The sequence below is a fragment of the Lissotriton helveticus genome, chromosome 1_1 (genome assembly GCF_964261635.1).
Source record: "Lissotriton helveticus chromosome 1_1, aLisHel1.1, whole genome shotgun sequence".
NCBI lineage: Eukaryota > Metazoa > Chordata > Amphibia > Caudata > Salamandridae > Lissotriton > Lissotriton helveticus.
Genome location: NC_136057.1, coordinates 1,790,517,426 through 1,790,535,284, shown reverse-complemented (window position 1 = coordinate 1,790,535,284; position 17,859 = coordinate 1,790,517,426). Strand labels below are relative to the sequence as shown.

Genomic DNA, 17,859 nt, shown 5'->3' with positions numbered 1-17,859 from the left:
GAGGCACGTCACAACACCTCCATGTATGTTTGCTACCTATGACACAGGACCATAGCCTAATCTTACAAACTCAATTACCACAAAGCAGTATTTTTTTTTAGCATCAATTGAAGTCACATTTATTCTTAGCTGTATCTCTTGGGGCTGTTTAGTACCATGTCTCATTTCTAGTCCCAAGACAGCAAGCAATGAAGTGATAAACAGCAGTAGTGGGGGCGACAAAGCGGAGAGGGTACTTTGGGCAGCGCACAACATAAAGGAATTATTTTTATTTTCTCCTCTAAAATTATTTGTCTGACTCTTTTACCACCTCTTGTGCCCAACTCCCCACCCTTCAGGTCAAAGTGGACTAGGTAAGTCGACCCTAGTGAACACCCTCTTCAAGTCACAGGTGAGCCGCAAGTCATCCGGCTGGAGCCGAGAGGAGAAGATCCCCAAGACAGTAGAAATCAAAGCCATTAGCCATGGTAAGTGACAGAAGGGCCACACCGGTCCCGAAGCTGCTCAAGTTGGGGTACATGGGGTCAAGGTGAAAAGAGAAGGTTTCCATAAGACCTAAGCAGGATCCTCTCTCAGGCTATTAGGAAAATGAAAGGACTGGGCAGCCACACCGTCTTCTAGAAATGCTGAAAATATGCGGGGAATATCAATCTATTTGGGGGAGGGGAATTACCAAAATAGATTAATATTCTTCTGAACCCACACATTCTAGGGAGTATAAACAGGGCAAATTACATAGAGAGCATCCACTACTCATTATTTGTATATGGGCTCACATTTTCTTCTGTCCCTGCTATATCTGTCCTACACTATGAACATATCATACCTCTGGTTTCGTTGTATGTATCATATAAATGTCTACCCATACCATTTCCATTGTTCACCTCCTACATGGGGCACAGTATTTACTCTTTCAAAGCCTTTAATATGCATCTGATAATCAAAAAATAATTTCTCTAGGATTCAATTTAAAACACGTAAAAGATCTTCTACCTCATACACTAATCCCATGATGTGATCAGATCACAACAAATTTGCTGGTGCGACTAGCGATTGCTACTATTCTGAAGCTACTGGGGCACTAGAGCGTTTAAATTTAGCACTCTGTATTTGTCTCCTGATTCTGTCTCACAGTTATCGAGGAGGGTGGCGTGAAGATGAAACTTAATGTTATCGACACTCCTGGCTTCGGGGATCAGATCAACAACGAAAACTGGTGTGTTTCCTTTGAATTGCCTTACTTTTTCTCATCTACTTTGTAAATTAAACTGGATGCATTATGTTGCATGCCCTGAGCATTTTTGGAAATAATCTGTCCCCATGGGTGGTTTTTTTTTTATTTCAAAACTTTTTTGATAAGATAATAATGAATACAGAGCAAAAAAAGGATGTAATAAAAATGTAAAGTACAAATCAGAGAAGTACAGTGCAAACTTGTACATAGTTCATGTTGTCACAAAGTGGAGGGCAACATTACATAACTGCGTCACGGTGGGGATAGTATTACATAATTGTGTTTCTCAACATCAGGGACTCATCTCCAAGATACAGGATTAGTCAATACAATTTTTAACATAGTTGGAGATTAAATTGGTAGTTTGTGGATGAATTCCATTTGAGAGCAGGAGAGTCTACAGCATTATAAACCAAGAGCCTATAGAGTATAGAGGGAGAAGAAAGAGAATAATGGACAGAAATAGCTTTGAGGTTTGAGCAAGCACCAAGAAAAGTTGGTGTAAAGGATACACTTTGTTGTTGATTTTAGGAGACGGGGGTCCTCTGTAAAGGACTTATAAAGGATGTAACTATGAAGATTTATGGGGATTGAGTTTTTGCAGGACACTGTCTATGGTGTTCCATATATGAGAAGAACCAACAGATTCCTTGGGGTTGCAGGGGATTGAAATAATTTGAATGCACCTCAAATATAGTCGACCCATGCACATCAGGTATGTATCAAGTTATGGTTGGAGGATTTCCACTTGATAGTATATGTTTCAAGGCAATGGTTCTTAAGAGACCCATGAGCCTTAAGTTTGTGTTTGGCACATATGGTGAGGTTGGGGCATCTAAAATCCCTAGTGGTGACCGTCACAATGTCAAGAGGGATGTTGGTTTTGAAGACGTCCTTGAGATAGGAGGTTTAAGGCATTCCGCTTAGCTGCATTTGCATTTCTTAGCACATAAGAACAGAATACAACGTATGGCTTACCAGCAGACCCGTAAAAATACTGTTCTACTTCTTACCATCACAAAAGCAGTGGATGACATCTGCCTCTACTGCAGTGTGTGTTGTGAGGCCACTTTAATTGTAGGGTGACCTTTCACAACCACAGGCAAAGCATCTTTTGTGCTGTCACTTTAGGCCTTAAGACCTGTAAAGCCGCAACACCTATTCATAACCATTAGAAGGTATAGTTTGATATCTTTTACTCAGTACAGTGATTGTAATAGCTGCTGTTCAACATTTCTACATAAGAGAGGAGAAAGTAGCATCTTTGTCATGGTTGTGGAAACCTCATCACAAGAGGGCAGCATGCGGCCTCTCTTTTACTGAAATAACTGTGAGATCCAACGTAGACACAGTTTAATTTCTCACTATAAAGGCAGGTTGTGACCTTTCCCACCACATAAAGAGCCAGGACCTTCTATAGCACCTATCTCACCCTAGAGGGTAGGGCATGCTATCTCTCCTAATTCAGAAGTAGCTGAGAAATTCAGCAGTTCTACAGTATATCCCCAGAGGGCAGAGGATGCCATCCTCTCTGCTGCAGGAAGTGTGACAGGACCCTATGTCGATACAGTTCCACTTCTCACCACCAAAGGACAGAGCACAACATCCCATGTACTACTACTATTTCTGATGGATATATCTCTCTGCAAATTGCTCAACTTATGAATACCCTTTCCAGGCTTTTGGGAGGTCTGGATAACTTTTCCACAGTAATGGCTCTCTAGCACAAGAAGCAGCATAGGAAGGAGATGTACTTTTCTTCGTCGTAGAAATGATCCTGTTTTCTGGACTAATTTGATGTTGGGTGAACCTCCGGGCCCCAAGCAGTCGTAAGCGGAGGTTCCTGGTCCTTCGGCTGACCCCACGCTGGTTGAGGCCTTCTGTCTAGTGATGGTGGATCTTTTTAGAACCCACTGGGCTACTTCCCAAGAGCAGGCAGTTCCTGCAGGCGTGGCAACTTTAACAATTCTGACATCGACAAATGCCAATGCCCTGTCTCTATGGGTTCCAGTCCTAAAGCGTAGTCTAAAATGGTGAGGGTGGTGAGGGTACTGTCCCTCATTCGTTTTGGCCCTTTTTGGCACAGAACTTGAAGTTCATAACAACCCCCCCAAGGAACTGACTCTGGTGCTTTCTCTATCCACAAGCAGTTGATAGAGAAAACCATCAATGCAGCAAAGGAGTCTGTCAGTGGGGATTTTAATAAAGAACAAATATGTGAGCCTCTTCCCAGTGGCCAAAGGTTGCACATTTTGAGATTTTTGGTTCAGATTTAGATGCCTTTAGTCCATGGACGGACGGATCGTGACAACTTAGAAGCTGATCATCTCCTGCCACCTTACTATACTGGTACTGGCATTTACTTAGACCAAGGCCAGTGGCTTGGATAGTTCATCAGAAGATACAATTTCCCTCCCCTCCGATCCGGATTTGGAGGTTTCTTCTTTCACAACAAATGTTTATAAGACAGTGGATGACTTGGAAATGACTTGCCTTCTGTGAAAGTGAAGACGGAAATCTTGCAATCCCTCACAGGTTCTATTGTGCCCTTGCTTCCGTTCAATTAGGCTATACTAGACTCTTTAATTGTTGTACTGGAGAAACTCATTTTAGTCCAGTAGTCTGTCAGCTGATCATCAGATGAGGCCTGTTCAAAGTGACCTGCACGTTTTGGCCTCGGGTCTGCCACGGGATAGACTGGTTGTTCAGGCATCATCTACTAAGCAGAGCTAAAACACCTTCACTACTTTTTCCAGTCCTGGTAACCCTTGGATCACTCAGATTGCAAAGGCCATAAGAGTGCTAGAGATTGACAACGCATCTCTTTTTTCAGACACTATTCCATACTCAGCCTGGAAAAATGCCATCAATAGGCAGGTCAAGTTAATTTCCCATCGTATGGACCTGCACTCTGTAAAAAAATCTACCATTTTGCTCCCCTTGAACTCTTCGTATCTTCCCGGGAAACCGCAAGCTTATTTCCAGGAAAATGTAAACGCAGTGGCACGGAAGAATATAATGTTTATGCGACTTCTAGGCCTGCGTTCGACGGCCTTTAACAGATGGGCTCCAAAAAGTGAGGGGGGGCCTGTTGATTGTGCAAATACCACTCCGAATCATGGTTGCATCTCCTGTGCTGTTGCCCGGCCCTAGCTGCCCCTAGAAGGTCTCTCCTAAAACCCTTGTATTTAAGATGGGGCATTAGGACATGCTGGGAGGCTTCGGCCCTTAGTTTTGCGTCTACTGACACTCAAGTGCTTGCAAGGTCTGGAAAATTTGTGAGATTCTTGGACAATCTTTATTTCACCTTCTTCGGCTCCCGCTCTCCTAACCCCTCCCCCTCAAAAACTCATTACAGACTTTTTTCCCCCCGTAGTTTAGCACCTTTTTGTTTTAATCATCTTTTATTTTGATCTAGCTCAGCAAAATGTCTACATCGGCAACTATAAGACTGTTTTCTCTATAAGCATAATGGACACTAAGCCTGGAGAGCTGTTTCTCAGCTCTGTCTTTTTAATACGACAAATGTGTTAATGCTGATTTTTATAAATGTGCTAATGCTGACTTTTATAGCAATGGTTTTAAGTAACTGTGCTAAATTAATAAAAAAAAACGTCAAAAAAAAAAAACCTTCACTACGGGTCCCCTAGATAGGGAATCAAAGAAGTTGAATGCCTTGGACTTCAAAATGTTCCCTTAGGCTGTTTGACTCTCTGCATGCCTAATGCTACTTGCCTCTTAGGCCGATATATGTCCTTGCATTATGGAAATGGATGCAACTTGTGTTTGTCAGCTTGCAAGAACACATGTAGAAGTCATCTGACCTGGTGAGTGCTGCCATAATTGCATCACAACAGATCCTGAAGATTGACTTTGACGCCACATACACCCCTGCTCGACCCATGGGTATGGCTGTAATGCCGCATCAACATGCTTGGATGCATTCCACTGGGTTTCATGGAGATTTCCAGGCACGCTCATGGATATGTCCATTGATGGTGAGCAGTTTTTTGTGAATAAAGCTGGAAGTTTCAAGAACAGTAGGGCTACAGCTCGAACCCTATGCCTGGCCGCCCCTGTGCAGTAATTTCACCACCAGTATCAGAAACCAGGCCTCCCCTGTTCAGTAATTACACTAACAATATAGGAAGTCCTGATAATGCAGCAGTCTCAGTCCATCCAGTTGCCAGGGCAAATGTACTACTGCTTTCAAGGCAGGAGTGAACCTAGGGTGCTTCTTCATCAGGAGTAGACCCAGTCCCTGTTGTTCTCTGAGAGCGTTGGCACCTCCAAAGCCCTTAAACTTTTCCATCACGTCATCATCTTACATGATCAGGAGGGTTCCCCATTTTATCACTTAGTGGAAGGTAATCATGACGGGGTGCAGGCTGCTCTAGTTGATCCACCAGAACCACACATATCCCTGCCTATCCTCCCCAATAGACCACTTCCTTCCTAAAGAGTGCGCTCACCGGCTAACACCTCGAGGTCTTGGAGGCAGAAGTCCTCCCCTTGCGGGAAAAAGGCGGGCTTATAAGAAGAGCCTCTGAAAGAGAAGGGGCATAGGATTCTAATCACATTACCTGTTGGTCCTCAAGAAAGCCTAAGGCCTATCCTGGACCTCCACTTTCTGTACCTAGTCATTCAGTAGGACAAGATCAAGATGTTGTCCCTGGATCATGTCCAACTCTGGAGAGTGGTTGGTGTCCTTGGACCTCCAAGACACTTATTTTCATCTTGAAATTCTCCCCACTCACAAGCTCTACCTATGGTTCCTGGTAGGGTCCCAGCACTCAGTCAGTGGTCCTCCCATTCCGACTGATAACAGCTGTAGGCATCTCAGCGAAGGTGCTGGTGGCTGTGACAGCTTCAATGCAAAAGTCTGGAGCCCATTTATTTCTATACTTGGATGACAGGCTGGTGAAAGTGGAGTCCTTGAAACTGGTCTAGGAACACCATCAGTGGACATGGACTCTCCTCCATGAGCTGGATTTTTAACATCAACATTCAGAAGTCTCACCTAATTTCTACAAAGAGTTTGACTCATGCTAGATGGTGGATAAATACCTTCCAATGGTTTCTGAGTAAGCAGTGGCTGAAATACCAAAGAAGTTTCTTGGCTCAAGTGTAGATTTTCCATTCAGTGCATCTGGATCTGCACTGGTAGATGGATGCTCCAGCCTTGTAAGGAGTTGCCCATTTACTCCGCAACAGGCTCAGGTTACAGTGGTAATGGATGCCTCCTCGCTGGGCTAGGATGCTCACCCAGGCAACATGGTGGCATCAGGCCTTTGGTCCATGTCGGTGCAGCAAATGCATATAGATGTCCTAGAGCGCAGTGGCTGTCCCACCTTGCCCTGAACACTTTTCTTCCTTCCATTTCAGGGAGCAACAACCACATTTTGTTGTACACCATCACCAGCTTTCTTTATTCCTGCAGGTAGAGCAGTGTGGAGTTGTAGACCTTAGGTTGGGAAGCAATTTCACCTGTGGAAATAGGCGCAGTGACAATAATTCTTTTAAGCAGCTCCCCTAGCAGTCTTCCTCAATGTGAGAATGGATGCTCTCAATCACCCCTTACTGGAGGCCCATGAGTTGGAGATACACCCTGAAGTGATGAATGATATTCTGCAGACTTGGGGTTCCATGCGTGGATCTCTTTGTAGCAGCCAAGGATAGGAAAATACACATTTGTTCAGGCCAATTGACTTACCTCTAATGGTTTCCCGTGGGATACCTTCGGGCTTGACTGGTCTCAGGATGTGCATTATGTGTTTCAATGGATCCGATTCTGTCAAAGGCCCTGCAGAAAGTGTTGGAGAATTGAGAAAAGCTGATTCTTATCGCCCAAGACAGGGCGAAGAGGATCTGATGAGCAGATCTGTTGGTGTTCACCATTCAACTGCCCCTTTGTCTCCAAAGCAGAGTGGAACCTTATAAAAAAATGCATCGTTTTGAATGAGCACCCTCAAAGTTACATATATTTTTTTTACTGTGAGGGTGCTCTGAGGCCTGCTAACCAGACATCAGTGCCAGTGTTCTAACCACTTAATAGGGCATGTTGAATTGGCTATCCCTAATTGGCAGCAGCTGACGTACTTACCGCTTTCCCTAATAATATATGTAACTCTTACCTAAGGAAGACCTATGGAGCCCTGAGGCAGCGAGCTATATATTATTAAGTAGGACATATGCTTTTAAACTGTCTTGAAAGTAACACATCCAAATTGTCGCTTTGTTGTGGAAGAGTTAATAACCCCATAGGCTAACGCAGAGTTACCGGCTGACCCTTCAGTCCAGCTAACTTCTGAATGGGACTACTTAAATGGGTACTTCAAGATATTCAATTAATTGTGGCATTAAATCAGACTTGATTCCCAAGTCGAATTTAATGTCACTTCTAAAGAAAAGCAACTTTTAGAAAGTTGCCACTCTGTAGCCCAGTTGTCCAGTGGCCTCACACAGTTGCTGGCCACCAAACAGTTTTCTGCACTCCTGGGGAGTCTTTTGAATGACTCCAAAGTGTAGGAACAACGGTAGCCTGCTACAGAGGGAGGTGTTATCTCTCCCTTGCTGGATGCCACTCAGGGTGTTGGCCAATAAGGCAACCTTCAAAGGTGAAGCCTCTTTAGGTGGGCAAACGGCGATCACACTACTGAGGGTTTGCCCCTTTGTTAAGGTAGACAGGCTGGCAGTGGGAACAGAGAGGGGAGACCAGTGGCCAAACCGGTTTTCCTGTAGGTGTGTAGCCCATAGGTAGCCACACCTGTATGTTGGGCTGCCAAGCTCCTAACAGGCAAGGAAGGGTGCAGAAGGCTTGATGGACAGGTAACTGTCAAAATACTCCTTAGTGGTGCTCCTGACCTTCTCTCTGCTGCATTTGGTCGCCCTAGTCAGGCCAGAGTAGCCCAATACAACTCTTTCAAACTTTTTGAGTTTCCGAACTTTACGGTTACCAATTGCTGTTTGCCGTTGTGACTAAAAGTATTGAGATTTACATTTACTTAAAAAATCTATATCACTGGAACCCTCTGGTGGATTCTGTTAATCTTGGACTCTAACAATTTCTTTTGTGACTTTCTTATTTTGTTGTTCAGTGCTTTCTAAATGATTTACATTCGTTTCTTTGTTTAAGCCTTGTTGCTTCAAGCCACAGCTACCCAGGTTTGAGCTAAGGGTTTCCCAATGAGCCTGACTGAAACTAAGACAGTTTTTGCGAGCGTATTACACTGTAAAGTTTCACAACTATACCATATAATACATCCAAATCCTCACAAGCTGCTTTTGCAGCATGATGGTCAGGTTCTCCACCCCAACTCCCAGACACTGCAGGTACATATGTGGAGACTGAGAGGTGTCAATTAGTCTTTTTGATTTTCCGATGAGGCAGCAGATGTCATCTTAGCAGCCAGGAAGCCTACTACTAAATCTATCTATGGAGACTGCTAGTATGTGTTGGTTTAATAGTGTGAGTTGGAAGGAATCTCCCCTTTAAGCTCAACTTTCTGATGTTTACGATTTGCGTTCCTCATTCAGTAGGGCATAACAGTAGTGACAACTAAGGGCTATCTGGTGACTCTGTCTGCTTTCAAGTATCTGCCTAATCAACCAGCTCAGTTTAGATGGTCGCTACAAGTTTTTGAAAGACTTGTTGTATTTGATCCTTCCCACCCCATTATTGTTCCTCAGTGGGATTTGATCCTTGTCTTAACTTTTTGGATGGCATCTCTGTTCGAGCCTATGCACAGCTGCCTTGACTACTTACACTGAAAACAGTTTTGTTGGTGGTGATTACTTCTGCATATGGGGTCAGCAAACTCCAGGTCTGATACGTTCATCCATCCTTAATAGCTTTCAATCCAGAGAAGCTGGTTCTTCGTACCTGCCAATATTTTATACCTGAATTGGTTTTTGTGTTGCATATGCCACAGATTCTTCTTCTTCCTTCAAATCCAACGAAAGTGGGGTAACGTTTGCAGAGGATGAATCCCAGACATGCAGTGTTATATTTCATCAACTGCACATGACAGGCCAGAGTTGATGACCAGCTTTCTGGGAGCTTCACTGGAGCTAAAAAGGGAAAATTGGTGACTAATAGGACTATTTTGAATTTGAGTTATCCTTTGTATACTACGCCCTGGTCAAGAAAGATCCTCTGGAGGGCATTTGCGCTTATTTCATGCTGGCCATATCAGCTTCCATGGTCCTCTCAAGAGCTGCCCAGTTGCCGGCAACTGCCTCATGTCTTAGGCATGCAGTTATAGGTAATTTGCCTGAACTGTGTTGCATGATTTCCTTGGTTAACAGGCACTACTCAACCCCACCTCCCAGAGAGGTACTACATTTTTAACTCATTCATAAGGTTAGGAATCTGCAAGAAGATGTATCCATCAGAAGAAAAATGTACCTATCTTAGGTCCCAATATTTTTGATGTATACATAATCTCCCTGAAGATTCTTCACTACCCTTCCTCCTCGTCAATGAGTTTGTGGCATGATTAATACAATCGCAAGGTAGGCAGACCTATGGTGGATTGGTTACTGTCATGGCTCACGCTGTTCCTCTATGCATGCCTCAATGGGGTGTAGAATGAATATCAGGAACTGACACCAGCACGTTGGTTGGTGCCTAATATACTCTGGTGCTATTATGTCCAGAGATGGCGCCATGGCTGGACCCAAGTGGCGCCACCTGGCATCGCTGGAGGGCCATTGCTGGGGAATCATTTTCCAGACTAGTCTGAAGCCTAGAAGCAGCACTCATGAGGTGAGGGATTTGCTGGAAGACTATGTATCCATGAGAAATATTGTTATCAAAGATAAGTCATTTTCTTATTTCTTACATGTTTGCCCTGACTATGTAGTTATGTGACCTCTTATTCATCTTTCTATTAAGCCTTCTAGCTCACTCACTGATCACACAGTCTTTTTCCCTACTTTCAGCTGGGAACCCATTGAAAAATTTATCAATGAGCAATATGAAAAATTTCTGAAAGAAGAGGTGAACATTGCGCGGAAAAAGCGAATTCCAGACACCCGAGTACACTGCTGTCTGTACTTCATATCGCCCACTGGACATTCGTAAGTATCTCAATCTCAAATGGAGCACTATAAACCTACCCGGCAGCTCCTGCTCCTATTGAATAATCCCTAACCCACCACTATAAACACAGCATCTCCATTGCAGGACTATGTAAGGGCATCACACCACTATCACCATTCTGTATCAGGCACCGTATGGATGTCTGATAGAATATCAATTGCAAAAATATCATGTGGACAGAATATTGTGTTGAAAATATTGAGGACCAAAATATCAATAAGGTAAGTGCAAATAGGTAAGTATAGATCTACTATTCTTAACTCCACATCTATGTACCTTGAACATATATATATATATATATATATATATATATATATATATATATATATATATATATTGTCAAGGTACATATATGTGGAGTTAAGTATAGTAAAACTTTTCATTCCCATAGAAACTTACCTTTAGAATATTTTTGCCATCGATATTCCTTATACAATATTTTGTCCACAAGAAATTGTTTTCCTTGATATTTTTTACAAACACCATATAGATGTATGGCATATGCTATTGTAGCCACAACTATACATTAAGTACAGGGCACCATACGCACTCTCGACTACTATCCGCCTCTGTGTATCACTTTTAGGACAATATGGGACACCGCCCACTTCACGACGACTCTAAATATCATTTGAAGGAAAGTATACACAAATGCCACTTCTACCATCATTACAAAGAATACTTTATATACCAGATATATTACATATCATCACTAATATAAAACACACTATATAGGTACCCACACACACAACTCACCCTACCATCATTATATATCACTTTTAGGACAATATAAGGACATCACACTTCTGCAATTCTAAGATATCCTTTATAGGACACTGCACACATACTCATTATCTGCCTCTGCTATATGGCATATGTTATATGTCAATATTATAGGGCCCTATACACTCCTCCCACTTCTCCAAACACTAAATATATCATTCGGAACACTGTCCATGCATTCCACTGCTGTACTTTTTATATATCTCCTACAAAAAACACACACAACTTCATACTATCATTGAATATCACTCACATCACAATTTAAATGCATCCCCCATCTGACACCATTTTGAAGCAATTATATACACACAGACACGAGCATACATCATTTACACAACACTATACACAGAAAGTGCCATGACAAAATTGTGTATTTGTGCTTTCTACCAAGTTGTCATTCTTACACATTCCACTGCTGATACCATTGCATTTTATTTACAGGACTCTGTGCATCCCTACCATTGTTGTCACCATTATGTATCGCTTACAGACCACAACACAAACAAATAAATATCCTATTTCCGATACCCCTGTCCTTCTATTACAGGACACCATGTTTGCCACCGCACCCTAGTGCAGCGCCTCAGCAACATCGGAATCCAGGAAAAGGCTCTGGAGTGGATCATCTCCTTCCTCGCTGGAAGGACACAGAGAGTACACCTGCCACCGTTCAGATCTGCAGCCACGGAAGTCATCTGCGGCGTTCCGCAGGGCTCCTCGCTCAGCCCCACCCTCTTCAACGTCTACATGAGCCCCCTTGCGGCCATCGCACGCCAACACAACCTCAACATCATCTCCTACGCCGACGACACCCAGCTGATCCTCTCTCTGACCAACGACCCCGCCGCCGCCAAATCCAACCTCCACGAAGGGATGAAAGACGTAGCCGAGTGGATGACGACCAGCCGCCTGAAACTGAACTCAGACAAGACGGAAGTCCTCATCCTAGGCTCCTCGCCCTCCGCCTGGGACGACTCCTGGTGGCACCCCGCCCTGGGCACCGCACCCAAACCGACAGACCACGCACGCAACCTGGGCTTCATCCTGGACTCCTCCCTCTCCATGACCAGACAAGTCAACGCCGTCTCCGCGTCCTGTTTCAACATCCTGCGCATGCTACGGAAGATCTTCCGGTGGATCCCCACCGAGACCAGGAAGACGGTCACCCAGGCCCTCGTCACCAGCCGACTGGACTACGGCAACGCCCTCTACGCCGGAACCACCGCCAAGCTCCAGAAGAGACTCCAGCGGATCCAGAACGCCTCAGCCAGACTCATCCTCGACATCCCCCGACGCAGCCACATCTCCGGACATCTGAGAGACCTGCACTGGCTCCCCGTCAACAAGAGAATCACCTTCCGTCTCCTCACCCACGCACACAAAGCCCTACACGACCAAGGCCTGAGCTACCTCAACAACCGCCTCAACTTCTACGCTCCCAAACGCCACCTCCGATCGACCAACCACGCCCTCGCCGCCGTCCCCCGCATCCGAAGAGCGACAACAGGAGGAAGGTCCTTCTCCTACCTGGCCGCCAAGACCTGGAACACCCTCCCGACCGACCTTCGCCTGACCCAAGACCACCTCTCCTTCAGGAAGAAGCTCAAGACCTGGCTGTTCGAGCAGTAGCGCCCCCCCCCCCCAAGCACCTTGAGACCCTCCGGGTGAGTAGTGCGCTCTATAAATGCCTTGATTGATTGATTGATTGACCATACATACACTCCACCACTGCCATTACTATGTAAACATTAAAGGAATCTTTAGTCTATGTACCCCAACCACCACTTTAAGCATAAGGCTTGGCATTGCATACCCCACTATTTCATATGTATAACAAAAATATTGCATCTTCTACATTGACCTAATCAATACACCTCAAAGAAAGTCTTGGCAAGTAGTTGTGAGTTAAGGATAATAATTAGACTTGCATTTACGATATAGTGATAGGTGAGTTGGTGGATGTAATATTAATCTAGGGTGATATCATCAACTTCTATATAGTGTTATATGATCCTGGGCACAATATTTCTGTAACACCGCTGCCTCCGGTGTTGCTCAAACACTGGCTGTGCCCATTCAACTCGAGGATGCTAAGTTAGTGGGAGGTGACTGTAAGACAAGAACGAATAAATAAATGAGGAGCTGCCATACTGGGGATGTGATGATGGAAAAGAGGAGGGTCCACTCTAATCTTCTCCTTTCTCCATGTGCAGCCTGCGACCCCTTGACTTGGAGTTCATGAAACACCTGAGCAAAGTGGTGAACATCATCCCGGTTATTGCCAAGGCCGACACAATGACCCTGGAGGAGAAAATGGAATTCAAACAGAGGGTGAGGAATATGCAGCTGCTGGGATGGGATGAGAAGTGGTTATGGCCCCACGGCATTAAGTTATTGCCTCTGTAGGCTGTAGCGATGCCTCCTCTGACTGAGAGGGATGCTTAACCACACTGCCTTTTCAACATGGACTCTCTCTATTTAGGTGACACTGACTGAATTAAGGAAGGCAAATCCACTCATGTTGCCCCTGCCTTGGTCTGAAGCACACCGGTTATATGACACCCACACTGGTGTCCTTCCACTGACTTCTGTACAAACAACAAGCTTATTTCCGGAAACAATGCTTCATATATAAGGCCCTCCACAGTTGAGCACAATACCATCTCTACGTTCATATGAAGCTAAACTGCCAGACTAGATACCTAAATTCACCTGCCAAAATCAGCGATCCATCTATTCAGACAGATACAAACATCTTAGAGCTTTAACTTTAAGCCTACAAAGTTCCTCCTTCTGGAGCACCCTGTACCAATTCACCTTGAAGCAGACTAACTGAGATTGAAAAAATGTCTGAAAACAGATTTGTACCAACAGCTCTCGGACATCAGTAAAACGGCCTCTGAATATGCAATGAGCCCACCTCTAGACCGACAGCAAATCTCTGATTTCACACATGGGAAAGCACTTCGAATATGTCTCTGGAAAGCATCAGTGCTAAATTATAACAGTAAATTAACAAAGATATCTAGCTCTCAAACACAAGCTTCCTACTGTACTTGAAACTCCTATCACATTATATTTTCATAGTAACAGAAATCCTTGAGGTGGCTGCAGTTGTATCTTTATTGGTATAAAAATAATTATTGATACATTAATGTACCTATATCAGTGCTTAATTTGAACTTCTGGAGCCCAACAACACAAAAAATACGTAGGAGTAAGGGAACTACGCTATAAAGTTTAGTGGCAAGAATTGTCTGTTTGAAAAACTGCCCTCACCCACAAATTTGTGGCATGCTTCATCATATGCTTGCTAAACAATACCCCTGAGCAGACCAACGACTGGGGTGGAGCAAAAGGGAGGGGGAAGACAATACAAACATGAATAACAGGAGGGATCAAAAAAGAAAATTATAAGTGCAGATTATAGAGTTTTCATAACTAGCTCAGAAATATCCACTTCACTACTTTATTCCCGAATTTCTCCGTAAGGATTAAGAAATAAAGTAGCATGGTGGTGATAGGGCTGATTAGTAACGGTTCATCCCTTTTATCTGCATGTATGTCAACATGTTTCTGCCGGTTAACGTGTCTTTACGGCATTCGTCAGGACCAAAAGATCCCCTCTATGTTACCCTCCTTTCCTACCTTACTTCAGTAGTTTGCAAAAAGACCCTCTTTGGTCTAGAGTCTAGAGTTGTGTAATCACACTGCAGTAGTACAGAGTTTCACAGTTGTTGAAGCTCGAAAGGGCGTGGGAGCGGTAGCGGCTCCCTGTAGTCAAACATTTGTCAAGGTGAGGCAGCCACCCGCAGTCAGTCTCTCCGTACGCCTCTCGACACCGGCACTGAATTGTCAACACTGGCACTTATGACAGTCTGCCACATGGTGGAACTGTTTGTCTAAATTAGAAATGAACACAACAACAGTTGTTTTTTCATCCAATATACAATAAAACTTACTAATACTTGGCTCCCAAGCCATTCTTATAGCCTTGGGGGCCTCAAATAGTCTGAATTGTTACATTTGTAGAGTGCGATGTTTAGTAGTTGTATTGGTTCTGTCATTGGTAGCGCTGGCAGGGGCAATGGGTGAAGTGGCCTCCTGACAAGTGCCCTGCCACTTTATTGTTTTACATATTAGGCACTGACCTATATAGATAATACGTGCTCTTATAAAACATCCCGATATACATACTTTGTCCGTGATTGGCAAAACTAAATATCAATTATTCCAAAATGGCATTAAAGCTAAAGGGATGTAGAAAAAGGCTGTTTGGAATTAAGTAATCATGTTCCCTTTTGCTTGGGCTATGAAGCCTTTAAATGTATTACTGACAAATGTCCTAAAGATAGCCTTGGAATAATCTCAGCAGCTGAGATATGTTGATATGGTAGTTCTTGATGCAGAACAGATTGAGGGGAATACTTTACAAAATTCCTTTTCTACATTTATTGAAACATTCCTCAGTAATGGACACAGAGGCATTATATCTCAGCTGTGTGGAGAACGAACAGGATGGTTTTGCCTGGAACAGATTAAGACAGAAGAAACAGTTTTACAATTTCCAGAGTTTATAAAACTTCTCTAAAATGTTTTCCAGTACCTTTCTCTTTGCTTGAAAATTGTTATAACTTGCTAGGAATACCTAGTCATACATTCCTCTTGCTTTATCTAAACTAATACTAATTCTTGAGACACGTTTGAAGAGAGGTTTGATTGTTCCTTAGAGATGACTTACAAAGGATAACCTGAGGTCAAGCGAAATTGTGTGTATATCTAGAACCGGCCCAAGAAGGAGCCCATGAATTCAGTGTAGTCACAGGCACAGCTCAATCGAGAGATCTCAGTAGTGTCTAGATATCAAAGAATTGGCACCTCAGAGAGAAGAATATTGTATTTATACAGTGCTTACTACCCCTATATGGGACTCTAAGCGCTTGCCTACATGGACAGCAAGCTGTGCTATATAGGGTGTGTAACTAAAAGTTTGTTGTCTTTGTTTTGTGATCCTTTATGGGAAGTGTTTCCTTGTCATGCGTGATGACCACTGAGGTTTGGTTATCATATTCTGGGTTACAGTGCTTAGCAGTGTGGTGTGTGATGAGCTCTGAGAGACAGATGCACAGGTTGTAGTTTTCCGGATAGTGGAAGCGATTAATAGCCCTGCAGGTCCCTTTATGGTATTTCATATGATCATAGACGACTTAGCTGGTTATTTTATATGGTTGTCCAACCTGAAGTTTTGTTTATGATTTTGATTCTGAGCGGAATGATCTGGTGGGATGGGCTTGGTTACTATCAGCCGTCATCTGAGTGTCACTGTTAGATGTAAAGACATAGTCATAGTATAGTTACTTGGCCTTGCATTGGTGGACTAGATTAAAGTCCTCCAAAGGACCAGCAGGATGTGACAGATCTCTTCAGTTGTTCCATGCCTGTTCACTTGGAGATGGATGGTTTATTGACTAGTACAGTACTGGTAATGGAGAAGCCCCACCGCAGATATGTCTTACGTAAGTGTAAGAGAGGTAAGTTATATTTGACTGCCAACAGCTGAGAATGTTGGTATTACTATTTATGTGGGTCAGAAATGTTATATATGAACTGACATACCTATATAATAACTATGTGAACCGTAGGTCAGCTCTTTTTTGCTTACCAGCATATAGAATGTAGTTTGCAGGTTGGGTTGTAAGCTGAAGATTGAACTTGAAGGGGCAATTGTCTTTCCGGGTTCTATCCCAGAGATGTGGGATGATATAGTTATCGTGGAAATTGCCATGTTTTCAACTGTCTAGTGAAGTGTATATGCTTTTGGATGCTTCACTGTACTCAATTTGCAAAAATGTTAGGGTTGCAGAATTACATGGCTGACTAGCTTTGATTCCAAATCATGCTTCTTTTTTCACCACCCTACACTTCTTATCTCTTTACCTTCTCCCGCAGCGTGATTTTCATCCCTGTTTTGTACATCTGACACAATTTTCCAATGTTTCATTGTCTCTTTCCTTTTCCATTTTCTGCCTTTCTCAATTGCTCTGAGTGAAAGTCTGTTGATGAATAGTAAGTCCTGGTCCCCAAAAAAAGTGCCAGTACCCACCACTTGCTACCAGCAGCACACATTAAGCACTACGAGGTTAGTTCCCAGGACTCTCCTTCTTACCCCTCGCCAGTGTTTTTACTGACAGGCTCTCACCTCTTTAGCTTATTTCCCACTTTGGCATTATATGATTTGCCTCTCACCCCTGTAGGTAGGTCTGTGACCCTTGTGGCTTAGCTTCTCAGAATTCCGACGTTGACTCAGCATTCTTCTGTTTTTTCACTCACGTCTGCGAATTGGCCCCTAACCTTTACTGCAACACCTTGCACCCTTGCGGCTCCCTCTCTCACCCCATCACTCTTTAGCTGGGCCTCTTACTCTGGCAGTTTATCCTCTCACCCCTGTCGCTTGTATTCTTACACCTGTGTCCTTTTTTGACCTCCCAGGTGCGGAAGGAACTGGAAGTGAATGGAATCGAGTTCTACCCTCAAAAAGAGTTTGATGAGGACCAGGAGGACAAGTCGGAGAATGACAAGATCAGAGTGGGTCCAGAAGCAATTGTTAAAGTACTGTAAACAATAACCGCCCCAAAATCTGGCAATGAAGAGGGTCTGAGTGGGCTGGGCTGAGGGGGAAGAAAAAGGGTAGTGGGTAGGGGAACTAGAGGACAATCCTTAGACATTAGGATAGGGTGCG

At 43.7% G+C, this 17,859-nt stretch overlaps 1 protein-coding gene across 3 annotated transcripts in view; it reads left to right on the top strand.

Annotated features, from left to right (window-relative positions):
- SEPTIN3 (septin 3) overlaps positions 1-17,859 on the top strand; it is a 106,808-nt gene that overhangs the window by 72,875 nt on the left and 16,074 nt on the right. For all 3 annotated transcript variants that reach the window (XM_078640543.1, XM_078640547.1, XM_078640551.1), the window contains 5 exons: positions 339-467; positions 1,135-1,216; positions 10,178-10,315; positions 13,334-13,451; positions 17,610-17,705. In XM_078640543.1, the coding sequence (XP_078496669.1) occupies positions 339-467; positions 1,135-1,216; positions 10,178-10,315; positions 13,334-13,451; positions 17,610-17,705 (563 nt within the window). The remainder of the gene's footprint in view (positions 1-338; positions 468-1,134; positions 1,217-10,177; positions 10,316-13,333; positions 13,452-17,609; positions 17,706-17,859) is intronic.